At 25.1% G+C, this 24,473-nt stretch overlaps 2 protein-coding genes and 1 pseudogene across 3 annotated transcripts in view; all 3 read left to right on the plus strand.

The window, feature by feature from the left end:
- The window catches only part of LOC108692944 (phospholipase A1-like), a 7,298-nt gene extending 2,197 nt beyond the window's left edge, over positions 1-5,101 (plus strand). Inside the window, exons 2-11 of one of the 2 annotated variants that reach the window (XM_018201524.1) lie at positions 886-999; positions 1,355-1,490; positions 2,274-2,301; positions 2,637-2,697; positions 2,766-2,910; positions 3,055-3,182; positions 3,485-3,798; positions 3,922-4,027; positions 4,787-4,807; positions 4,924-5,101. In XM_018201524.1, the coding sequence (XP_018057013.1) occupies positions 1,395-1,490; positions 2,274-2,301; positions 2,637-2,697; positions 2,766-2,910; positions 3,055-3,182; positions 3,485-3,798; positions 3,922-4,027; positions 4,787-4,807; positions 4,924-5,101 (1,077 nt within the window). In that variant the 5' untranslated portion in view covers positions 886-999; positions 1,355-1,394. Of the gene's footprint in view, positions 1-885; positions 1,000-1,341; positions 1,491-2,273; positions 2,302-2,636; positions 2,698-2,765; positions 2,911-3,054; positions 3,183-3,484; positions 3,799-3,921; positions 4,028-4,786; positions 4,808-4,923 lie in introns of both variants that reach the window. The other variant, XM_018201525.1, reaches the window with a different exon arrangement.
- A 3,949-nt stretch (positions 5,102-9,050) lies between these two features.
- On the plus strand, positions 9,051-15,306 carry LOC108692829 (phospholipase A1-like). The gene is made up of 11 exons (XM_018201332.1): positions 9,051-9,124; positions 9,662-9,733; positions 11,531-11,663; positions 12,429-12,459; positions 12,824-12,884; positions 12,953-13,097; positions 13,244-13,371; positions 13,696-14,009; positions 14,124-14,229; positions 14,986-15,006; positions 15,123-15,306. The coding sequence occupies exons 3-11, from the start codon at positions 11,571-11,573 to the stop codon at positions 15,304-15,306; spliced, it is 1,083 nt and encodes a 360-aa protein (XP_018056821.1). The 5' UTR covers positions 9,051-9,124; positions 9,662-9,733; positions 11,531-11,570.
- Positions 15,307-19,045: 3,739 nt separating this feature from the next.
- Positions 19,046-24,364, plus strand: LOC108692952 (annotated as a pseudogene).
- The last annotated feature ends 109 nt before the right edge of the window (positions 24,365-24,473 follow it).

Below are 24,473 nucleotides of genomic sequence, written 5' to 3' on the forward strand. Positions count from 1 at the left end.
ATATATAAATTAGTTATTGCCAGCATGGATTTGTCACAATCACGAAATTGATTGGAAGAACACGAATGTGTTAGGTCAGTTAGACAGAAAGAGGTTTCTAAGGAAAAGATTATAAATTTCTGAAATAATACAAAGTTATAAAACAATGCAATTAATTTACAGACGGACATAGAATTTTTTCACTATAGATATGTTTCGATCTTCAATCAGTTCTAACAATCATATGTTTTTAAAAAACATACAGTTATTATAATATATTTTCATGTAAGAGTTTCACAGCTTATTTATATTGTTTTTAAAGTTATCTTGTTCAAAACATTAGTCAAGCTTAATATTAGATTTATTATATATCATACTGTATTTATTGTATTTTAACATCCACCTGTTTTGTATAAATTATGAAAAATAATTAATTAAACAATTACATTTAACAACTGTAATTGTATGTAATAGCTCTCATTTGTCCGTTTCATATACATTTATAAATATAATTTTATGACATTTTTATTTCAAATATTTATAAAAACTAAATGCCTGAAAGTGCTCGTTTACTTATAAATATCTCTTCATATTTTTTATAATAACGGAGTATTAATAATTTTTTATAAATATGGAGTATTAATTTGCTTACACACACACACACACACACACACACACACACACACACGCGCGCGCGCACGCACACAAAAGTTTACATTATTATCATTTCTATAATTTCTATCATTTAATATCATCCATTTAAATTCAATTATAATCTTAAAATGTATGGAAGATATGGAATGTCGAGCTGCTGCATAAGAAAAATATACTACTTTCGATGTGTATATTTCGATGAATATAATATACATTAATTTCAATTTATTGTATATCATTGTGCCATTACAGTACTTGTTGCTGATTGACAATGTCCACGTATTGGGTCCTTTTTTTAATTTAAGAAAATGCAACAGAATTAGAGAATTAATTAGAGTATTATATAAACAGAGCGATTATATAAAGGTAAGTTATGTAAAAACATATTTTGTTTACTTTATAAAAAAATTCTGTTATACATACATACTAACGTTCTATTATAATTATATTTCTGATTATATTAAATCTCAATTTACAACAATTACAGAGTTTCATATAAATCATGTAACTAATAATGGCATGACATATTAGGTGTGGGAAAAAGTTCGTGGCGAACTTTTTTTAATGCCACCTAACGGGAAAAACGTCACGAATTTTTTCCCACACCTAATATAATATCTCCCTAGTGATTAACAAAAAACAAAAATAGCAATCTTTTTGTGAATCAAACTACATGATTCTTGTTATCATTTTTATTTTTTATCAAAGCTATATTTTGCAGATAATAGTTCGCAAAAGATCTGCTTTCTCACTTATTAATAATGCAGCTGGTCACGATCGCATCATTTCTTATATTATTCTGTGGCTTTTTTGATATGATAATGGTCACGACTGTCACAAGCAATGACCAAGATACGGTAAACATACTATATTTTACTTCTAAAATAAATATTAAAATCTTTACTTTTTAAATTTATTTAATTTCCAATGTTATAAGTACATTAAAAATGTTTCCAGACATATTGCTGCGCATCTTTTTAAAATCGATTAGTAAATTCCGCAAAGTTCTCTGATAATAACTTTATAATTTTACATTAAACTAGATATAATATCTTATCGCGTAGTTCTCTAAGTATTCATACCAGTCATCAATTAAAGTCATTTATTAAATTTATGAAATTTCCGAAATCATAATTTTCAGAATTTCCATAAATTTAATAATCGTTTCTATTGAACTTTGATTAGATGAAATGAAGAACAAAATGCTGATCATTTCTTGTTTACGAGAAATAATTTAGATATTGAAACAGATAATAATAATAAAAATTTTAATCTTAGATGTGTAACATAGCATCTACATCTTATTTTGTCTTAAGATCATTTCAAATTAGTGATTTATTAATTTTTTTTAAGCAGAAACGTAATAGATATAAACTGCGCATTCTTTGATCAAAGAGCATATTTATACTTCTTTAGGAAGACAACGCAATATATTGGATCGTATTACTATCTCTCTTCAACTCATACTTTACAGAAAGAGTGAGCGATACAAATCAAATTACTTCACTCTTTCTAAACTGATAATAACAATTTTATAGAAATGAGCAATCTATATTTATTACCTTTATGATTTTAAGTAACATACAATACTTGAAAGAATATATTATTTTTGTGTACTCTTATAAATTCTTTTTTTGCAGACATTTAATGATGCGTCAGTAAACAAAAGTTGGTATACGTCTTAAATTATATGTCTGAATTAATTATAGTATATTCTTAAGAATAATCATCGATCGCATTTTCACCAAAAACTAACGCATTTCTCTCTGAAGATTTACAATTTATACTAATGCTATAATATCAGTTTTTATATAGAGATATGTTTCGCGAGATTTTTTATTATATTCGTTGATATATATTCTCCTCAACGCCATAAATCATCAATATCTTCTTATGCATTTAACTAATTGTTGTCAGTTTCACTTAGATGATATAAATTTAAATTTATATAATGTAAACAAAATGAACTTTAAATAACAATTTTTATATAAATAATTTGGCAGGCAATTGGTCAACTTCATGTATCTTAGGCGTTAAATATGTCTCAATAGCTTTGTATACGAGGTAAAGATTAAAGTGAATATCCATTATTACTTATTTCTCATATCACTTAAATGTCCGCACTTTTACAGCGATATTCCTAATGGAAAATTTGTTCAAGTAAACGAATCCTGCAATTTTTTAAATTCCTCTACATCGATTTTTTTTATGACTCATGGATTTATTGCAAATTTTTCCAATTATAACTTATCTGTTGTTGCTTCTCAATTGTTAAAGGTAAATATTTTTTATTTTCAAGAACAAAATTAAAACGCCGAATTTTTTCAATAATTTCAAAATCTTATATATTGTACAAATATATAAAAATATTGTAAGATTTACAATAAAAGTATTAAATAAAAGAATTCTTTTTCTCTGTAGAAACATTATGCAGTATTTTCATTAGATTGGTCTGATGCAGCGTGTTATAACGACCCAGCCGTCATAAATCTGCTAGAATATCCCTTCGCAGTACATAACACTCGAGAAGTTGGTAATTACTTGGCAAGGTATGACTATTTTGCGATATTATGTCAAATTGAATAAAAAAATATGTAACGAACATCATCAATTTAAATTTATATAATTCTTATTGCGATTTAAATAATAATAATTTTCTAAATATGATAATACAATAATAAAATTAAGTAATACTGATGATTAATGTAATATGTAAAATAAATGTAGCACCTATTGAAATTTAGCTTTATACATTTATATTTTGACAAAAGTAATGACAATCAAGAGATAATTTTAAACTGAATAAAAAACGCAATATTTTTTTATTTATAGCATAAAATTTCTCTTTTAGCTATATCAAATCAATATGCGATACATGCAGCATTTCATTCAAAAACGTGGCACTTATAGGCCATAGTCTTGGTGCACATATAAGTAGCTTTGCCGCAAAAAATCTTCAGACATCGGGTTATGGCAAAGTTTCGCTTCTCATTGGTTCCGATCCTGCGGGTCCTCTTTTCATACTTAGCGGTCCCGAAAATAGATTTTCTGACACAGACGCCGAACGTGTCGTAGCTCTTCACACATCTGCTCTCGGATTACAGAAATCTCTAGGTCATCTCGATTTGTGGTTCAATAACGGATTAAGCCAACCAGCATGTGGTGGTAATTAATATATTTAATATATTTAATTTGAAAATAAATTATTTAATACAGGAAAATGTCGTAAAAACAGTAGAAAATTAACAGAAATTAATTATGAACAAAGTAAAAATTTGTGTTTTACAGACCAGATAATCGGTACTCTGAAAGTCAATTGCTCACATAATATATGCATCATGTATCTTGCTAGTATGTGGTCAGATGATTGTGTATTTATTGGTGTTCCTATACAGTAAGTTTGTTTTTTCTTTTTACATATTTGGTTTTATAAAGAGGAGACATAGTGAATTTCTCATAGATTTTAATTGTTTTCAACATAATAAATCTATACATTTATATAAAATTAAATTGTGTCGTGTCCGAATGTTTTGATACAGCCTTGAGGCCTTTGTAAATAGTATATTTTTTAATAATTTATGAATAAAGAATCCCGCACGTATTATATGAATCTTGATAAAATAAATTAGTTTTCATATATAATATAGTTATAATGTGAAAGAAATCATAAATACAGAACTCAAATGGAAAACTTTTGAGTTATGTTATATTAAAAGTGCTCTGTTCATAAATATAAGTGTTAGACATTTGGCATAAAACTATTTATTATTGATCCTTGTGTTTATGATATCTTTTGTTCGTTACATCATAAGCTAAATTATATGTAAAAATTTATTTCATTGGAATCCAATTTTTCATAATTATTGAAGGGTTTCATATCAAAAAATATTATTTACAAAATTCATTTGATAAAACGCTAGAACATATCATAACTTATTTTTAATATAGATACATAATGTTAAAGGAGATAAAAATCCGTAACAAAAGTACATTGTATTCTCTCCTTCAATCAATAGAATATTTGTGAATTTTCTGGATTAGAAATTATCTTATATTATCAAATTAAAAATAATTGTAAAATATATATTAAATAATAGCCAAAGGCTGCATTATTATAATCAAATGTATATTATTTATTCTTATTCTTTTTCAGCCGTAGAATTGATATTCCTGGGTATGTATAATAAGTAAATCGAACTTTTCTTAAAATTATTTATTTGTATAAATGCTCTTTGGTTGTTTATTTTGCGATTATCATATTATTTATTACAATTGTCGATATTATTGCAGTATGCCTGGTTGTTCTGATAGTACCAACTGCATTATCGTGGACAACAAGATATTCTATAACACTACCATAGTGGGAGATTATTGTGTTTCTGTCACATCAGAATATCCTTTTTGTATAAAGAAAGATGAATTTGCATGTCGAAAAATTACAAACATACTTGACACTTTAATTTCATAGTAATTTCAATAGAGATTAAGTTCTGTAATGTATGTATTGTAATGTATATAGTATATATGCAGTAATTGTCAATCTTATAATAAGTAAAATTAAATTGACTTATATGAGTACCTTTGTCTTGCATAAATTTTTATTGTTAAAATCTTTATTATTGCTGAAAAAAAAATAAAACAATGCAATCTATAAAGTTTAGTAGAAGTCATTAATAGAGAAAAATTTGGACAAAGAAGACTAACACTGTTTTATAATATTTTCATTGTTAAAAAGAAATTAAAATAATGCTATCTATGAATAGATGGAAATTATAATAAAGGATACAAAAAAATTAAAAGAACTTGTACCACACTTTATTGTCCATTATCCCATATTTCTCAATCAATTTACTGAGTCAAATTGTATGTATAATAATCAATTTTACTATTATTGTACTTATACTTTTGTATATATAAGTTCTTAATATTACAATTCGTAATTAATATCGTATTTCAACATTATTTATTAAATGTTTCCTAAATGTTTCTTTCGGTTATGTTATATTTAACTGATGTAGAACGGAGATAGATTAGCACTATTATATGATTGTTCGATTAAACACGTATCTATACTCGTAAATTATTGATCATCCGTTATCGCACGTATTTTCATTACCGTCGTTACTGCACAGAAGTATAGCGTACTTCGTCAATGTTCAAGTATTCCTAATTTTCGGAAAAGCACATAGTAATTAAAACAATATTAATTATGTAAAATGGTAATTATTTAGTATAAGGGGACCCTCCGATGACCTTGATCTTGATGTTGTCAAGCTCATCATCCTCAGTTCATCTTGTTCATCAAGCTCATCTTGAACATATTTTAGTCGTCACTCGTTATTCGTTAAAAAGTTATTAACAAAAAATTTCTTCAATGAAACCTAACTTTTGGACGTACTGCGTTCCGATGAGACAAATTTTTCTCTGCTCCAACAGCGTAAAATATTTTCTTATGTAATTTTTTGTCTTTAGAGACTTTTTTTATTAATAAATTTTTAACGAGCGACGACTAAAATGTGTTCAAGGTCACTCAGGACTATAACCTTGATAACAAACGTCAAGATCAAGATCTTTGGAGAATAGTCCCTTATAAATAATTACCAAAATCTATAAATAATTACTAAATAATTACCAAAATCTTTATTCTGAAGGGAAATTCTAATGGAAAGTCTAATGGAAAATTCAGTAGAAGTAGTGTTGCTGAAAACTGTAATCGCAAAAAATATTTAACATTAAACAAAATTGAATTTTTTGAAAAATCACGAAAAACTTTCTTCAAAAAATATTATTAATTAAATTTAATGTAGAGATAAAAATAAAAGAACTAAAGGAATGAACAGTTAAAAGTGTATATTTTAACTTAAAAAATGTGTCAAAACATTCTTGTACGGGTATATTTTTCAAGTGAAATTATAGGATTGTTCATCGAAAAAATACAATCACTATAGCTTCTTCATACAAATTGAGTGCTACGTAGAGGAAAGTACGTTGAATACTTAAATTTTCCCCTTCCAAATCCAATCCCTCACTTTCCAGTTTCTACAAATGCTTTCTGATTTTTAAATGTTCCGAATATGCCGTACTATTTTATCAAGACAAAGGAAAAATTTTTAAATTTTACTTTTAAACTCAAATTCTTTTGATTTCTAAATATTGTTGATAATTTTTTTTGCAATACAAAATGCGCTCATAACAGCTCGCGGTTCGGGAGTCTGAACATTACAAGATTACTTCTACCTTAACGGTACAATGAAATTCAAGATTTTAATGGTTACTGCTACTTCCCATGCTGCTCATAGCACGGAAAGAATTTTTCAAGTTATTTCAAGATCTATTATAACGAGATTCCAATGTATTAAAAATCGATTAGCAAGTATATCATACAAATCCGCATATATTTGCGTATGTTCTCGAGTATCTCTTACAAGTTTTTATTTAAAAAATGAGTGACAGTAAAAAATAATACTCAGTAGAATAGAATAAACAATAATAAGATTTTATTAAGACTAACATGAAATTAAATACTAAATATAAATACTAAATATAAATACATTCAAGCTTATAATGGTAAAAACTGGATCTTTTTCATGCCCAAATAATTTACAATGAATTATCTATATTCTATATATGTACATACATATATATCTTATTTTTGTAGTTATTCAAACCGCACGCCAAAATTTTTCCGGATTTTATCAAACGCAATTAAACTACTGCAATAATATCACAAGTTAAATTAAATTGACAAGCAAATTCTCAATCTTCCATCCGACATCATATTATAAGAGTGTTAATATGCTGAAAACCTTACATAAATTTATTGCAAAAAATATTACCTCGGCCGGAACTTGAATTCGAATCTCTTGTATTCCGTACGAGCGTCCTAAGCCATTAGATCACCAGACCTTAGTAATATTCTTCACAATTACCAATTTATTTAAGGTTTTCATATCCTTATTCCATTCCATATCAAATCCGAAAAAATTTTGGCGTGAAGTTTGAATAACTACAAAAATATGGTATAAATGCATGTAAATATATAAGATATAGATAATTCATTGTGAATTATTTAGACATTGAGAAGATTTAGCTTTGACCATTATAGACTAAAATAGAATAACTCATTATACATATATATTACAATGAGTTTTTTCTATGCTGTATTAAATATAGATTTCGCAGCTACAATTGTAAAAAATGTATGATAATGATAAATGTAGTCAAGTAAAATTCCTGTTTTTTATTAATTTTAAATATATGGTTTATTTACGCTGTTTTCACTCTAACTTATTTGAAAGTTGAGTTAAAAACTAATTTCTTACTTGGAATTTTGAAATGAAAACCTAAAAAATCCAGAAATTCTCAGAGAATGTTTAAGATTTCAATAAGCACCCATAAAAATTGTTATTATCATATATTAATCCGCAACTAACTCCGTTAATAAACTACATATAAAATTCAATGTAGTCATCAATAAATGTACATTATCATTGCACTATTATTTAAAAAAATAATTGGCTCTCTTATCTTCAATACTTATTGAATGTTTCAAACTATCTCAAAATGCATTTAGTGTGTAGTTCTTTACATATACGAATATATACATAAAACATGAAGGATAGAGTTGGGTGTTTATATTTTTACGACTTTGTTACGTAAATTTTGCAACGTTTCTCCAATAATATGTATATATAGGGTGTTCCATTTTATTGACATATATTGACAATAACATGAAAACGACTAAATTAAAAAAAAAAAGTGTTTAAAAAAGTTATACGACCAGGAGAGAGATAAATACTAGTAAAATCAATTTTCAAAAATTAATGTGAGAAATTGTTTTTACAAAGATTCTTCTAGTTATTTTGCATATAAAAGTATTAAAGTACAGTTATTAAAAATTAATAGTTTTTCCCAGTCAAAATATTTTATATTACATTAAAAAATGTATCAAAAAATTAATATATATTAATAGATATTAAACAGATAATAAATATCTCGTAAATTATTAATTTTTTTTATAACTTAATATTTTTATGTGCTGAATAAATGGAAGAATCACATATAAAAAAAATCACATAATTCTATTTTTTTAAATGGCGATGACTACTTTTATGTGATTTTGAAAAATCGAATATTGCGAAAATTAATTTTATATTATTTGTTTGCTTTTAGATCATGCATTTTTTCTAAACATTTTTTTATAAAGCCGTTTTCATTATTTTGGAGTAAATCAATTAAATAAAACATCCTGTATGTATACGCTATTATATTTTCGATTATTCTACATCGCAAAAATTATATAGTTTATATGTAATTTCGCATGAAATGTTATATTACTGATAATACGACATATATATATATCTCGTCCCTTTCTTGCTTATTTCCTTGTTAACAAAAAAAAGTCGTTGAATAAACTTTTCTTTTCGTTTTGTGAACCAAACTGTATTTTTATTTTACATCAAGACTACATTTTGAAGATAATTCGAAAAAGGTTTTTCTTACCTTTTATTTATTTATTTTTTACTTCTTCGTCTATACAATTGATATTGCATAATTTTTTATACTATTCTATAATTTTTTCGATATAATAGCAGCCCTGAGTGATCATAATGCAGGAAGCATGTTATCCCATTTTTGAAATTGAATATTAGACTTCTTATTCTTCCGATCTTTCCGATTTTCAATGTCATTTATATCCTCTAAATTCTTTAAAATGGAATCTCACTATAAAAATTAAACCAATCTTACGAAAGATGCAATGATTCAATTTTCAATCTTTAAAAGTGAGATTTTACTCTTCAGATAACTCTAAAAGTTTTCGATAGTAAATATACGTTAAAAACACTTAGTAGAAACTTTTCAATTTTTATGATAGTCTTATTGATTAAATAATGTAGAGTAAAATGCTTGTTAATTGTTCGTTTGTGAAAAATAATTTAGACTGCAAAAAAATACTAAACGTTTTAGTCCTAGATTAATTTTAACTAATGTACGAACATTTGAGAATACAATTTGTTTATTTTTACAGACCTTTTTTTGCAGATAACCGATTTTAGTGTGGAGCCTTCAGTGACGGTTAATCTGACTCCTAAATCAATCTGTAAGAAATATTTTTAAGAAATATCGTACATTTTGTGCTGCAATAATGACATAGCTAAAAAAATTTATTTTTTCTGAAAATAAATTCCAATGTTTTAAAATCCAATGTCGTTAAAATTTTGAAATGTTATAACTCAACTGAAATATTATAAATGAAGAAATAATATTATATTCTTTTAAAGTAAATTTCCCTTTTTTTATTAAAAAAAAAGGACAAAAATGTTCAAAAAATTAGAACTTACTGTTTACAATTTAATGCAACTTTCTTTTTCTAGTATAAATGATGATATTCAAGTAGAAATATACATTAAAAATTTTGTTAATTCGTTTCGGCTTAATAGAAGTTCTCTAATTACTTCTACTATTATTAAATAGAATGTAGCATTTAATAACTTTAAGAATACTAAGTTTAAGACTTTCAAAAATTTCTAAGATATATAATTCAGATCTAAATAAATAAATGGAAAATTTTAAATTTTTATGTTTAATAGCTTTTCTTTAATAAAAGAAATTGTTAAAGTTATCATAAAACCGTTTTTAGATCAAAATCTTCTATTAATAGATATCTCTTAAAATCATACTTAAAATTTAAAACTGTTTGATAATCCTTTATATTTCCATAACAATTACAAATTTCTAATAATAATGAGTATCATGTGAATTATGTGTCTCGAACTTTTTTAAGTAATATTTTTTACGTTAAACTTTTTTTGAAACCACAGAAACCCTACAATTTCGCCTCCTACAATTTAAAGTCTTAAAATCGTTTCTTTTTTAATTCTACAATAAAGATAATTTCACAAATAGTTATGTATATAATAATATTAAAGAGTATTAAAAAAAAATGGTTTATTAGAGCTATATTTATTTAATTTCCTTATATTAGAGAGAAACAAAATTGAGCATATGTAGTTACACACAACTATACATATAAATTATAAGTTTAATATAACTAAATTTTCTGTACCTCTGTCAATAAGTTTTTTCTTGTATATAATTACAGTTATATATGTTATATTATATATAATTACAGTTATCAACAATATTGTAATATCAAATTTTATAGAGATATTTATCAAAATATTGTGCTTTTTATAATTGGATTCTTCTCAACATTAATATCTTATTTTACATATCACTTATTTTGGAACGTTGTTATGATATTTTTTATACAACATACAGGATATCCCAAAATTTATGAATCAAAATACCACAATAAGAAAATTTAAAACAAATTAAGTAAAAAGGTCTTTATAAATTTTTATTTTAAGCGAAAGACAATAAAGGCCAATTTAAATATGGCCAATTAAAGATTATATTAAGATGGACTATTTTCACTGAATGCGCATTTACTGAACTATTGCACGCACAATACGTGGACAGATGATCATCTAAACATAATCTATAATTGGCTATAATTAAATTCTCATCTCAAAACTATTGCTTGAAATAAAAATATATATATAAAACATTAATTCATTGATATGAATATATACAATAATTCAACATCTTAATATTCAGACTGTTCTGCCGCTATGTATTTAAAGTAATGTAATTAACATAAACAGTCTCATTTCCAATTTTATTGATTATATTTTTGATTATATTAATTCTCAATTTACAATAGTTACAAAGTTTCATATAAATCGTTATGTAATTAATAATAACACTACATATAAATATCTTCCTAGCGGTTAACAAAAAACAAGAACAGCCAAGCGATCTATTAATTTTCTGTGAATCAAACTACATGCTTCTTGTTCTTATTTTTATTTTTTATCAAAACTATATGTTGCAGATAATAGTTCGCAAAATATCTGCTTTCTCACTTATTAATAATGCAGCTAGCCACGATCGCATCATTTCTTATATTATTCTGTGGCCGTTTTGATACGATGGTCACGACTGTCATAAGCAACGACCATGATACGGTAAACATATTTTACTTCTAAAATAAATATTAAAATCTTTACTTTTTAATTAGTTTAATTTCCAGTGCTATAAGTACATTAAAAATGTTCCCAGACATATTGCTGCGCATCTTTTTAAAATTGATTAGTAAACTCCGCAAAATTCTCTGATAATAATTTTGTAGTTTTACATTAAACTAGATGAAATATCCTACTGCGTTCTCTAAGTGTTCATACCAGTCAATTAAAGTCATTTATTAAATTTATGAAATTTCCGAAATCATAATTTTCAGAATTTCCATAAATTTAATAAATGTTTTTAATTTCTATTGAACTTATCGATTAGATGAAATGGAGAACAAAACGTTAATCATTATTCGTTTATGAGAAATAATTTAGATATTAAAATAGATAATAATGGTTTTAATATTAGATGTGTAACATAGCAGCTACATCTTTTTTGTCTTAAGATCATTTCAAATTAGTAATTAATTAATTTTTTAAGCATAAATGTAATAGATATAAACTGCGCATTCTTTGATCACAGAGCATATTTCTACTCCTTTAGAAAGACAACGCAATATATTGGATCGTACTATCTCTCTTCAACTCATATTTTAGAGAAAGAATGAGCGTTACAAATCAAATTACTTTACTCTTTCTAAACTGATAATGACAATTTTATAGAAATGAGCAATCTATATTTATTACCTTTATGATTTTAAGTAACATACAATACTTGAAAGAATATATTATTTTTGTGTACTCTAGATTCTTTTTTTGCAGATGACAGTTAATGATGCGTCAGTAAACAAAAGTTGGTATACGTTTCAAATTGTATGTCTAAATTATAGTATACTCTAACACTATACTATTAATTATAGTATACTCTTAAGAATAATCATCGATCGCATTTCCACCAAAAAAAAATTTCTCTCTGAAGATTTATAATTTATAGTTACTAATGTTATAATATCAATTTTTATATAGAGATGTTTCGTGAAATTTTTTATCGTTTATTGTTTATTTGCTGATATATATTCTCCTCAATAAATAAATCATCAATATCTTCTTTTGCATTTAACTAATTGTTTTCACTTAGATAACACATGTGTTAAATTTATATAATGTAAACAAAGTAAAAACTTTAAATAACAATTTTTATATAAATAATTTGGCAGGCAATTGGTCAACTTCATGCATCTTAGGCGTTAAAAATGTCTCAATAATTTTGTATACGAGGTAAAGGCTAAAGTGAATATCCATTATTACTTATTTCTCATATCACTTAAATGTCTGCATTTTTACAGCGATATTCCTAATGGAAAATTTGTTCAAGTAAACGAATCTTGCAATTTTTTAAATTCCTCTACATCAGTTTTTTTTATAACTCATGGATTTATTTCATATCATTCCAATTATAACTTACTTGTTGTTACATCTCAATTATTAAAGGTAAACATTTTTTTATTTTCAAGAACAAAAATTAAAACTCAGAATTTTTTTCAATAATTTCAAAATCTTATATATTGTACAAATATAAAAAATATTGTAAGATTTACAATAAAAGTATTAAGTAAAAGAATTCTTTTTCTCTGTAGAAACATTATGCAGTATTTTCATTAGATTGGTCTGATGCAGCGTGTTATAACGATCCAGCCGTCATAAATCTGCTAGAATATCCCTTCGCAGTACATAACACTCGCGAAGTTGGTAATTATTTGGCAAGGTATGACTATTTTGCGATATTATGTCAAATTGAATAAAAAAATATGTAACGAACATCATCAATTTAAATTTATATAATTTATATAATTCTTAAATTTATATAATTCTTATTGCGACTTAAATAATTTTCTAAATACTATGATAATACAATAATAAAATTAAGTAATACTGATGATTAATGTAATATGTAAAATAAATGTAGCACCTATTAAAATATAGCTTTATACTTTATATTTTGACAAAAGTAATGATAATCAACAGATAATTTTAAACTGAATAAAAAACGCAACATTTTTTTATTTATACCATAAAATTTCTCTTTTAGCTATATCAAATCAATATGCGATACATGCAGCATTTCATTCAAAAACGTGGCACTTATAGGCCATAGTCTTGGTGCACATATAAGTAGCTTTGCTGCAAAAAATCTCCAGACATCGGGTTATGGCAAAGTTCCGCTTCTCATTGGTTCCGATCCTGCGGGTCCTCTTTTCATGCTTAACGGTCCCAAAAATAGATTTTCTGACACAGACGCCGAACGTGTCGTAGCTCTTCACACATCTGTTCTCGGATTACAGAAATCTATAGGTCATGTCGATTTATGGTTCAATAACGGATTAAGCCAACCAGCATGTGGTGGTAATTATTATATTTAATTTGAAAATAAATTATTTAATATAGGAAAATGTCGCAAAAACAGTAGAAAATTAACAGAAATTAATTATGAACAAAGTAAAAATTTGTGTTTTACAGACCAGATAATCGGTACTCTGAAAGCCAATTGCCCACATAGTATGTGCAACTTGTATCTTGCTAGTATGTGGTCAGATGATTGTGTATTTATTGGTGTTCCTATACAGTAAGTTTATTTTTTCTTTTTACATATTTGGTTTTACAAAGAGAAGACATAATGAATTTCTCATAGATTTTAATCGTTTTCAACATAATAAATCTATACATTTATATAAAATTAAATTGTGTCGTGTCCGAATGTTTTGATACATAGGCCTTTGTAAATAGTATATTTTTTAATAATTTATGAATAAAGAATCCCGCACGTATTATATGAATCTTGATAAAATAAATTAGTTTTCATATATAATATAGTTATAATGTGAAAGAAATCATAAATACAGAACTCAAATGGAAAACTTTTGAGTTATGTTATATTAAAAGTGCTCTGTTCATAAATATAAGTGTTAGACATTTGGCATAAAACTATTTATTATTGATCCTTGTGTTTATGATATCTTTTGTTCGTTACATCATAAGCTAAATTATATGTAAAAATTTATTTCATTGGAATCCAATTTTTCACATAATTATTGAAGGGTTTCATATCAAAAAATATTATTTACAAAATTCATTTGATAAAACGCTAGAACATATCATAACTTATTTTTAATATAGATACATAATGTTAAAGGAGATAAAAATCCGTAACAAAAGTACATTGTATTCTCTCCTTCAATCAATAGAATATTTGTGAATTTTCTGGATTAGAAATTATCTTATATTATCAAATTAAAAATAATTGTAAAATATATATTAAATAATAGCCAAAGGCTGCATTATTATAATCAAATGTATATTATTTATTCTTATTCTTTTTCAGCCGTAGAATTGATATTCCTGGGTATGTATAATAAGTAAATCGAACTTTTCTTAAAATTATTTATTTGTATAAATGCTCTTTGGTTGTTTATTTTGCGATTATCATATTATTTATTACAATTGTCGATATTATTGCAGTATGCCTGGTTGTTCTGATAGTACCAACTGCATTATCGTGGACAACAAGATATTCTATAACACTACCATAGTGGGAGATTATTGTGTTTCTGTCACATCAGAATATCCTTTTTGTATAAAGAAAGATGAATTTCAATGTAAAAAACAAGTTACAAACATATTTGACACTTTAATTCCATTGTAATTTCAATAGAGATTAAGTTCTATAATTGTCAATCTTATAATAAGTAAAATTAAATTGATTTACATGATTAGTACCTTTGTCTTGCATAAATCTTTATTGTTAAACTCTTTGTTATCGATGGAAAAAATAAAACTGTAATCTATAAAATTTAATAGAAGTTATTGATAGATTGAAATTTGGATAAAGAGACACTGTTTCATATTATCTTCATTGTTAAAAAGAAATAAAGCAATATGTATAGACGGAAATTAGAATAAAGGATACAAAAAAATTAATAGAACTAGTATTACACTTTATTGTCCATTATCCTATATTTCTCAATTAATTTACTGAGTATAATAAAAATTATATATATAATAATCTCAATTTTATAATATTAATTACTTTTATATATATAAGTTTTTAATATTACAATTCGTAATGAATATCGTTTTTCAACATTATTTATTAAATGTTTCCTAAACGTTTCTTTCGGATATGTTATTTTTAACTGATGTAGAACGGAGTTAGATTTAACACTATTATATGAATGTTACACTGTTCAACTAAACACGTCGTATCTGTACTCTTAGATTATTGATCATCAGTTATTGCACATGTTTTCGCTATCGTCGTTATATTGCACAGAAGTATAGCGTATCTCGTTGATGTTCAAGTATTCTTAATTTTCAGAAAAATACGTAGTAATTAAAATAATATTAATTATGTAAAATCTTTATTTTGAAGAGTCTAAAGGTAAATCCAGTATAAGTAGAATTGTTAAAAAGTTGTTAAATCGCAAAAAATATTTAACATTAAACAAAATTGAATTTTTTGAAAAACACAAAAAACTTTCTTCAAAAAATATTATTAATTAAATTTAATGTAGAGATAAAAATAAAAGAACTAAAGGAATGAACAATTAAAAGTATATATTTTAACTTAAAATATATATATTTTAATTTAAAAAATGTGTCAAAACATTTTTGTGCGAATATATTTTTCAAATAAAATTGTAGGATTTCTCATAGAAAAAGTACAATCACTATGGCTTACGAACTGACAATGCTACGTAGAAAATACGTTGAACACTTAACTTTTTCCCCTTCCGGAATCCAATCCCTGACTTCACAATTTCTACAATTACTTTTTGATTTTTAAATGCTCCAGATATGCCACACCATTTTATTAGAACAAAAGAAAAATTTTGAATTTTACTTTTAAATTCAAATTCCTTTGATTTCTAAAAATGTTGATTATTTTTTTTGCAATACAAAATACGCTGAAATCTCATAACAACACATGGTTCGGGAGTTTGAACATTACAATGAACATTACTTCTACTTTAACAAAACAATGAAATTCATTTTAGTGGTTACTGCTAGTCCTCAGGCTGCTCGTAGCAAGGATTTCTCGTGCTATTTCAAGATGCATTATAACGAGGTTCCAATATATTAAAAATCGAATAAGTATAACATATAAATCCGCGTATATTTGTGTGTGTATTCTCGGGTATCTCTTACGAGTTTTTATTTATAAAAAATGAGTGATAGTAGAAAATAATACTCAATAGAATAGAATAAACAATAATAAGATTTTATTAAGACTGACATGAAATTAAATACTAAATATAAGCATATTCAAGCTTATAATGGTAAAAGCTAGATCTTTTTAATGCCTAAATAATTTACAGTGAATTATCTATATTCTGTAATATGTACATGCATATATACCTTATTTTTGTAGTTATTCAAACTGTGCGCCGAAATTTTTCCGGATTTTATCAAACGCAATTAAACTATTGTATCTACTATTGTATGTAATAATATCAACAAATTAAATTAAATTGACAAATAAATTCTTAATCTTCGATCTGTTATCATATTATAAGGGTGTTAATGTACTGAAAATCTTAAATAAATTTACCAAAAATACCTCGGCCGGCATCTCTTGTACTCGTGTCTCTTATAATAATCTTCGCAATAATTTATTTAAGGTTTTCAACATATTAATGCTCTTATAATATGATATCGGATCGAAGATTGAGAATTTGCTTGTCAATTTAATTTAACTTGTGATATTATTGCAGTAGTTTAATTGCGTTTGATAAAGTCCGGAAAAGTTTCGGCGCGCAGTGTGAATAACTACAAAAATATGCATGTATGTACATGTATAAGATATAGATAATTCAGATAATTCTGTGAATTATTTAAGCATTGAGAAGATCTAGCTTTGATCGAGGTAGGCTAGAATAGAACAACTCATTATACATATATATTATACATATACATTATACATGCAATGAGTCTTTTCTATACTATTGTATATTAAACATAGATTTCGTAGCTACAATTGTAAAAAATGATAAACGTAGTCTCGTAAAATTCCTGTTTTCTATTAATTTTAAATATATAGTTTATTTGCGCTGTTTTCACTCACTCTTATTTGAAAGTTAAAAACTAATTTCTTACCTGGAATGTTAAAATGAATATAAAAAATCCAGAAATTCTCAGAGAATTTTGTTTAAAATTTCAATAAACATCCTTAAAAATTGTTATTATCATATATTAACCCTCAACTAATTTAATTAACACCATAGAAAATTCAATGTAGTCACATCAATATGTGTACATTATCATAAATTACAATATATTATTTAAAAAATATTCTCAGCTCTCTTATCTTCAAATTGATAGTACAGACATGCTTTTTATATAATTATAACAATAACAATTTTGTAAAACATTTACTTTTTGAATGCTTCAAACTATCTCAAAGTGCATTTAGTGTGTAGTTCTTTACATATACGAATATATACATAAAACATGAAGGATAGAGTTGGGTGTTTATATTTTTACGACTCTGTTACGTAAATTTTCCAAACCGACCTATGTTCCTCCAATAATGTGTATATATAGAGTGTTTCACTTCATTGACGTACATTGAAATAACAATTGAAAACAATTAAATTAAAAAAAAAGTGTTCAGAAAAGTTATACGGCCAGGAGACAAATAAATAATAGTAAAATCAACTTTCGAAAATTAATGTTCGAAATTGTTTTTACAAACATTCTTCTAGTTATTCTGCATATAAAAGTATTAAAGTACAATTATAAAAAATTATAATTTTTTCTTAAAATATTTTATATTAAATTTAAAAATGTATCAAAAAATAAATAGATACTAAATATGTATCTCGTAAATTATTAATTTTTTTTATAACTTAATATTTTTATATGCTGAATAAATAGAAGAATAACATCACATAAAAAAATCACACATTTCTATTTTTTTAAATGACTTTTATGTGATTTTGAAAATTCGAGTATTGTGAAAATTAATTTCATATATATTATTTGTCTCTTTTTAGATTATACATTTTCCTAAATATTTTTTTATAAATATAGCCATTTTCATTATTTTGGAGTATATCAATTAAATAAAACACCCTGTATACGCGTCACTTGTGCTATTATATTATATTTCCGATTATTCTGTATTATAAATGCAAAAATTATGTAGTTTATATGTAATTTCGCATTAAATGCTATATAACTGATAATACTACGACATATTTCGTCCCTTTCTTGCTTATTTCCTTGTCAGTTAACAAAAAAGTAGTCGTTGAATAGCGTCTTTTCTACGTTTTGTGAAGTAAACTATGTACTTTTTGTTACTATTTTCATTTTACATCAAGGCTACATTTTGAAGATAACTCGATAAATATTTTTCTTATCACTTTTTTTTTACCTCTTCGTCAATGATGCGATTGATTATAATTGCATCATTTTTTATACTACTCTACAATTTTTTCAGTACAATAGCAGCTCCGAGTGATCATAAGGCGGTAAGCATGTTTTCCCACTTTTGAAACTGAACATTAGAATCCTTATTCTTTCAATCTCTCCAATTTTCAACATCATTTATACTTTCTTAATTCTTTAAAGTGGAATCGGATCTCACTGTAAAAATGAAATTAAGCCAATCTTGCAAAAGATGCAATGGCTCAATTTTCAATCTTTAAAAGTGAAATTTCACTTTTCAGAGTGAATTTATTCTAAATTTTCGATAGTAAATATGTTAAAAATAATTTAATAAAAATTCTTTAATTTTTATGTTAGATTTATTGATTAAATAATGTAGAGTAAATGCTTGCTCATTTGTGAAAAATAATTTAGACTGCAAAAAAATACTAACCCTTTCAATTCTAAATGCGTCTAAAATTAATCCTAGATGCATCTAGGATTTAATGTACAAACACTTGAGAATACAATTTGTCTACTTTTACAGACCTTTTTTTGCAGATAACGGATTCTAATGTGAAGCCTTCAGTGAATGATGGTTAATACGATTCTTAAATCAATCTTTAAGAAATATTTTTAAAAAATATCGTACATTTTTGTGCTGCAACAATGACATAGTTCAAGAAATGTAGTTTTTCTGAAAATAAATTCCAATGTTTTAAATTTAAAATTATGTAATATTAATTTCGAAATGATATATAACTCATTATAAATGAAAAAATAATATTATATTCTTTTAAAGTAAATTTCCCTTTTTTTATATTTCTGTTCTTAATCTACAGATAACTAAAAAATATCAATTTTTTAATTATGCACTTGTAACAAATAAATAATATCATCCTGCTTTCATGAAAAATAGCTATATTTTTTGTGAAGCTAGTATTTTTTAAGATTAAAGAAAAATGATTAGAATTCCATTTTTGAAAACATTCTAAAATTTTAATTTTAAAAAGTTTTACAGAAAGTTTTTGTTTAACGTAAGGAAAAATATTTGAAAACTGAGGATTAATTCTTTAATACCATATCTAATATCTAACGAAGAAATGATGATAGAATTAAAAATTACGTATCAATAATTTGCCCTTTTTTACTAAAAAAAAGAACAAAACTGTTTAAAAAATAGACTTAGAACTTTAATACAATTAATGCAATTTACAATTTAATGCTATAGTCTTAATACAACTTTTTTTTTCTAGTATAAATGATATTCAAGTAGAAATATATATTAAAAATTTTGTTTATTCGTTTCAGCTTAATAAAAGTTCTCTAATTACTTTTATTATTATTAAATAGAATGTAGCAGTTAATAACTTTAAGAATACTAAGTTTAAGACTTTCAAAAATTTCTAAGATATATAATTCAGATCTAAATAAATAAATAGAAACTTTTAAATTTTTATGTTTAATAGCTTTTCTTTAATAAAAGAAATTGTTAAAGTTATCATAAAAACCGTTTTTTTTAGATCAAAATCTTCTATTAATAGATATCTCTTAAAATCATACTTAAAATTTAAAACTGTTTGATAATCCTTTAAATTTCCATAACAATTACAAATTTCTAATAATAATGAGCATCATGAATTATGTGTCTCGAGCTTTTTTAAGTAACATTTTTTATCTTAAACTTTTTTTGAAATCACAGAAACCCTACAATTTCGCCTTTAAAGTCTTAAAATCGTTTCTTTTTTAATTCTACAATAAAGATAATTTCACAAATAGTTATGTATATAAAAATATTAAAGATGAATATTTAAAAAAAAACGTTTATTAGCGCTATATTTATTTAACTTCCTTATAAAGAGAAATAAAATTGAGCGTATGTTACATACAACTATACATATAAATCATAAGTTTAATATGACTACATTTTCTGCACATTTACCAATAATTTACAGTTATTAACAATATTGTAATATCAAATTTTACATAGAGATATTTAGTAAAATATTGTACTTCTTATAATCGGATTCTTTTCAACATTAATCTTATTTTACATTATTATTATTTTGAATCATTGTTATAATACTTTTTATACACATCATACAGGATTTCCCTGAGAAAATTATGGAAATTTATAAATCAAAATACCACAATAAGAAAATTTAAAACAAATTAAGTAAAAAGGTCTTTATAAATTTTTATTTTAAGCAAAAGTTGTGACAAAATAAGAGTTTAAATATGACCAATTAAGGATTACGTTTATATGGACTATTTTTACTGAAGTGCGCACTTACTGAACTATTGTACGCACAATTCGTGGACAGGTGATCGTCTAAACGTAATCTATAATTGACTATATTTAAAGCTTCATATCTCAAAACTACTAATCGCTTAAAATAAAAATGTATACGTAACCTTTTTACTTAATTTTTTTTAAAACTTCTCAACAAACACAAAGTTACATGTAACATACCCATTAGTTGTAATATCCCACTCAACAATATAACTGTAATATAATACACGTGTTACGTTACTAACGGGTATGTTACATATAACTTTGTTAAGGTTCTTGCTGTGATATTTTGATTTCGCAGGATATCCTGTATATTTATATGCCGCAAATAGATATTTTTACAGATTTTTTTACAGACAATTTTATGTTTCAATCTAGCAATTTCCTGTATTTTTGGTGTTAAATCGGTCTCAACTGTTCTGTACACGAGGTAAACCATACACATGAATAATGTATTAATGTCACTGTAAATTTATTTCTTGCACAGCTTTTACATTTGCATTTTTTTGCAGTAATATTCCTAATGGCAAAATTGTTCGAGTAAATGAATCCTGTAATCTTATCGATCCCTCGAAATCAGTTTTCTTCATGACTCATGGTTTTTCTTGCCAATTCACTCAATTATAATTTTCCTAATTTTGCTTCTCTATTGTCCAAGTTAAGTATAAAATATTTTTATACTTAATAATAAAATTGAAAAGAAGAATTTTTTAAATGTGATTTGTAAATCTTATTTATATATTGTAATTTGGAAATCTTATATTACATTATACAATCAAGAAAAAAAGTAAAATCCATAAAAAAATAAATAAAATAACTTCTTTTTTATATATAGAAAGATTATACAATGTTTTTATTAGATTGGTCTAACGCAGCATGCTATAACCGTGTAACAGCCACTATAAATCTTGCTAGAATATCCTCTTGCAGTACGTAACACTCCTGAAGTTGGTACCTATTTGGCGAGGTATAGCTTTCCCAATATTTCGTTAAATTAAAACAAAATATTGATTGAAAATATAATATAATAAAAGATATAAATTGAAATTCAAATAATTTTAATTACAATTTAAATAAATAAATTTTAGATAACAATAGTATTACAACTATAGTACAACAACTATAGTATAACAATAACAGTATCAAAAATTTAGCTTTACCTGTTATATAGGGTGTCCCTGATCACCTTTTATTTTCCCAGGATAAGATTCAATCAAAAAAATGTTCAATAGTTTTATGATTTAAAAAGATCTTTTTACTAGTCTTATCAGTTTGCTTTTGGATGGCATCGCCAACATCAAGTCAAGATCATATCGATTTTTTAAAAATAGAAACCTTTATTCTTATTGCATATTCTTGTATCTTATCTTGATAGCTTTTCAAAATATTATAATAAAATATTTATTCATTAAGTACTTTTTGAGTTATAAGACTTGAAAGTTACAATATCGTTGGCATTAGCATTATCTAAAGTGTTCGATTGAAATCAAAATCTGTTAAATATTTTTCAGTGTTATGATTTTGATTCCATATATATCAAGAACAAAGTCTTTTGAGGTTGTTTTATTTTTTCATTTTTATTATAAAAATTAAAATAAAAGGTACAATCTCCAAAGGCCTTAATCTTGATATATGATGTCAAGATCATGATCCTAAATAACATTTAAAAGATTTTATCAATCAAACAGATTAGATAATGCAGTATTATAACTTTCACTTATAATTTAAACAATTATTTCATTTATAAATATTTTGTTATAGTGTTTTGAAAAACTCTCGAGATAAACTGGAATATGTAAACAAGAATATGTAACAAAAAGTGGGGATTTAAAAAAATCAATATGATCTTGACCTGAGCTTAGCAATGTCATCCAAAATTAAACTGATAAAACGAGAATAGAGCTTTTTAAACTGTAAAATTATTATCTGAATATATTTTTAAATGGATCTTATTTTGGAAGATAAAAGAGAATACTTTGGAATACTCTGCATATATACTCTGCATATATATATATACACATACATATATAAAATATATTTCTATACAATTTTTTTTTCAGCTACGTTAAATCAATGATTGACATGTGCGATGTTCCGTTGAAGAATATTACATTTATGGGCCATAGTCTAGGTGCGCATGTAAGTGGCTTTGCCGCAAAGGATTTCTAGAAATCAGGTTACGGCAAAATTCCGCTTCTCATCACTTCCGATCCCGCATATCCCTTATTTATGTTTAGTAATTGCGAGGGCAGACTTTGCAAGAAGGATGCGGAACGTGTAGTAGTTCTTCGGCTAATACGTCGGCTGCCAGAATACAAAAGTCTATAGGTCATCTTGATTTGTGGTTCAATAACGGATTAAATCAACCAGCATGTGGTAGTAATTATTATATTTAATTTAAAAATTAATCAGGGAAAACAATTATAAAAACAACAGCTAATAGAAAGAAATTATAAATGAAATAAATTTTTGTTTCAGGCTGGTTCTTCGAATCTCAATTGCTCGCATAATATAGCCATCGCGTATTTATGTAATACGTTGTTCCATGATTGTAAATATACTGGTGTTGGTGTTTCTATATCGTAAGTTTGCTTTTTTTATTAATAACATGTTTAAACTTAAATCAATTCAACTTTTGTAAAATTTTGTAAATTTTGTAAATTTTTAAAGATTTATCATATCAAATCAAAACTTTATCATATCAAATTAAACTCTTTTATTAACTGTAAGCTACATTAATTGTTATAACCATATGTACATTATTTATGTTTTTTTTCAGACTCAGAACAATTCCGTTTCTCAAGTATGTATAAATAAAAAAATCTTTTCTTGTCTTACGATTACTATACTTTTTTATCAAAACTGGACATTCTTCTGCAGTATTTTGCCTGGTTGTTCTTCTGACGAAACTGATTGCATTATCGTGGATTATAGAATATTCGACCATAACTATGCCATAGAAGGAGATTTCTACGACTACTGTGTTTCTGTTATATCAGAATTTCCCTACTGTACAAAGAATCTTTCTGTCTATCGAAAATAAGTTGAGGCGAATTCGACATTTTAATTATATTTTTAATTTAATTATAATGGAAATAAAGTTCTACAATTCACTCTCATAATAAATGTAATAATAGACAGTCACATAATTA

This window comes from Atta colombica, unplaced genomic scaffold (genome assembly GCF_001594045.1).
Source record: "Atta colombica isolate Treedump-2 unplaced genomic scaffold, Acol1.0 scaffold83, whole genome shotgun sequence".
NCBI lineage: Eukaryota > Metazoa > Arthropoda > Insecta > Hymenoptera > Formicidae > Atta > Atta colombica.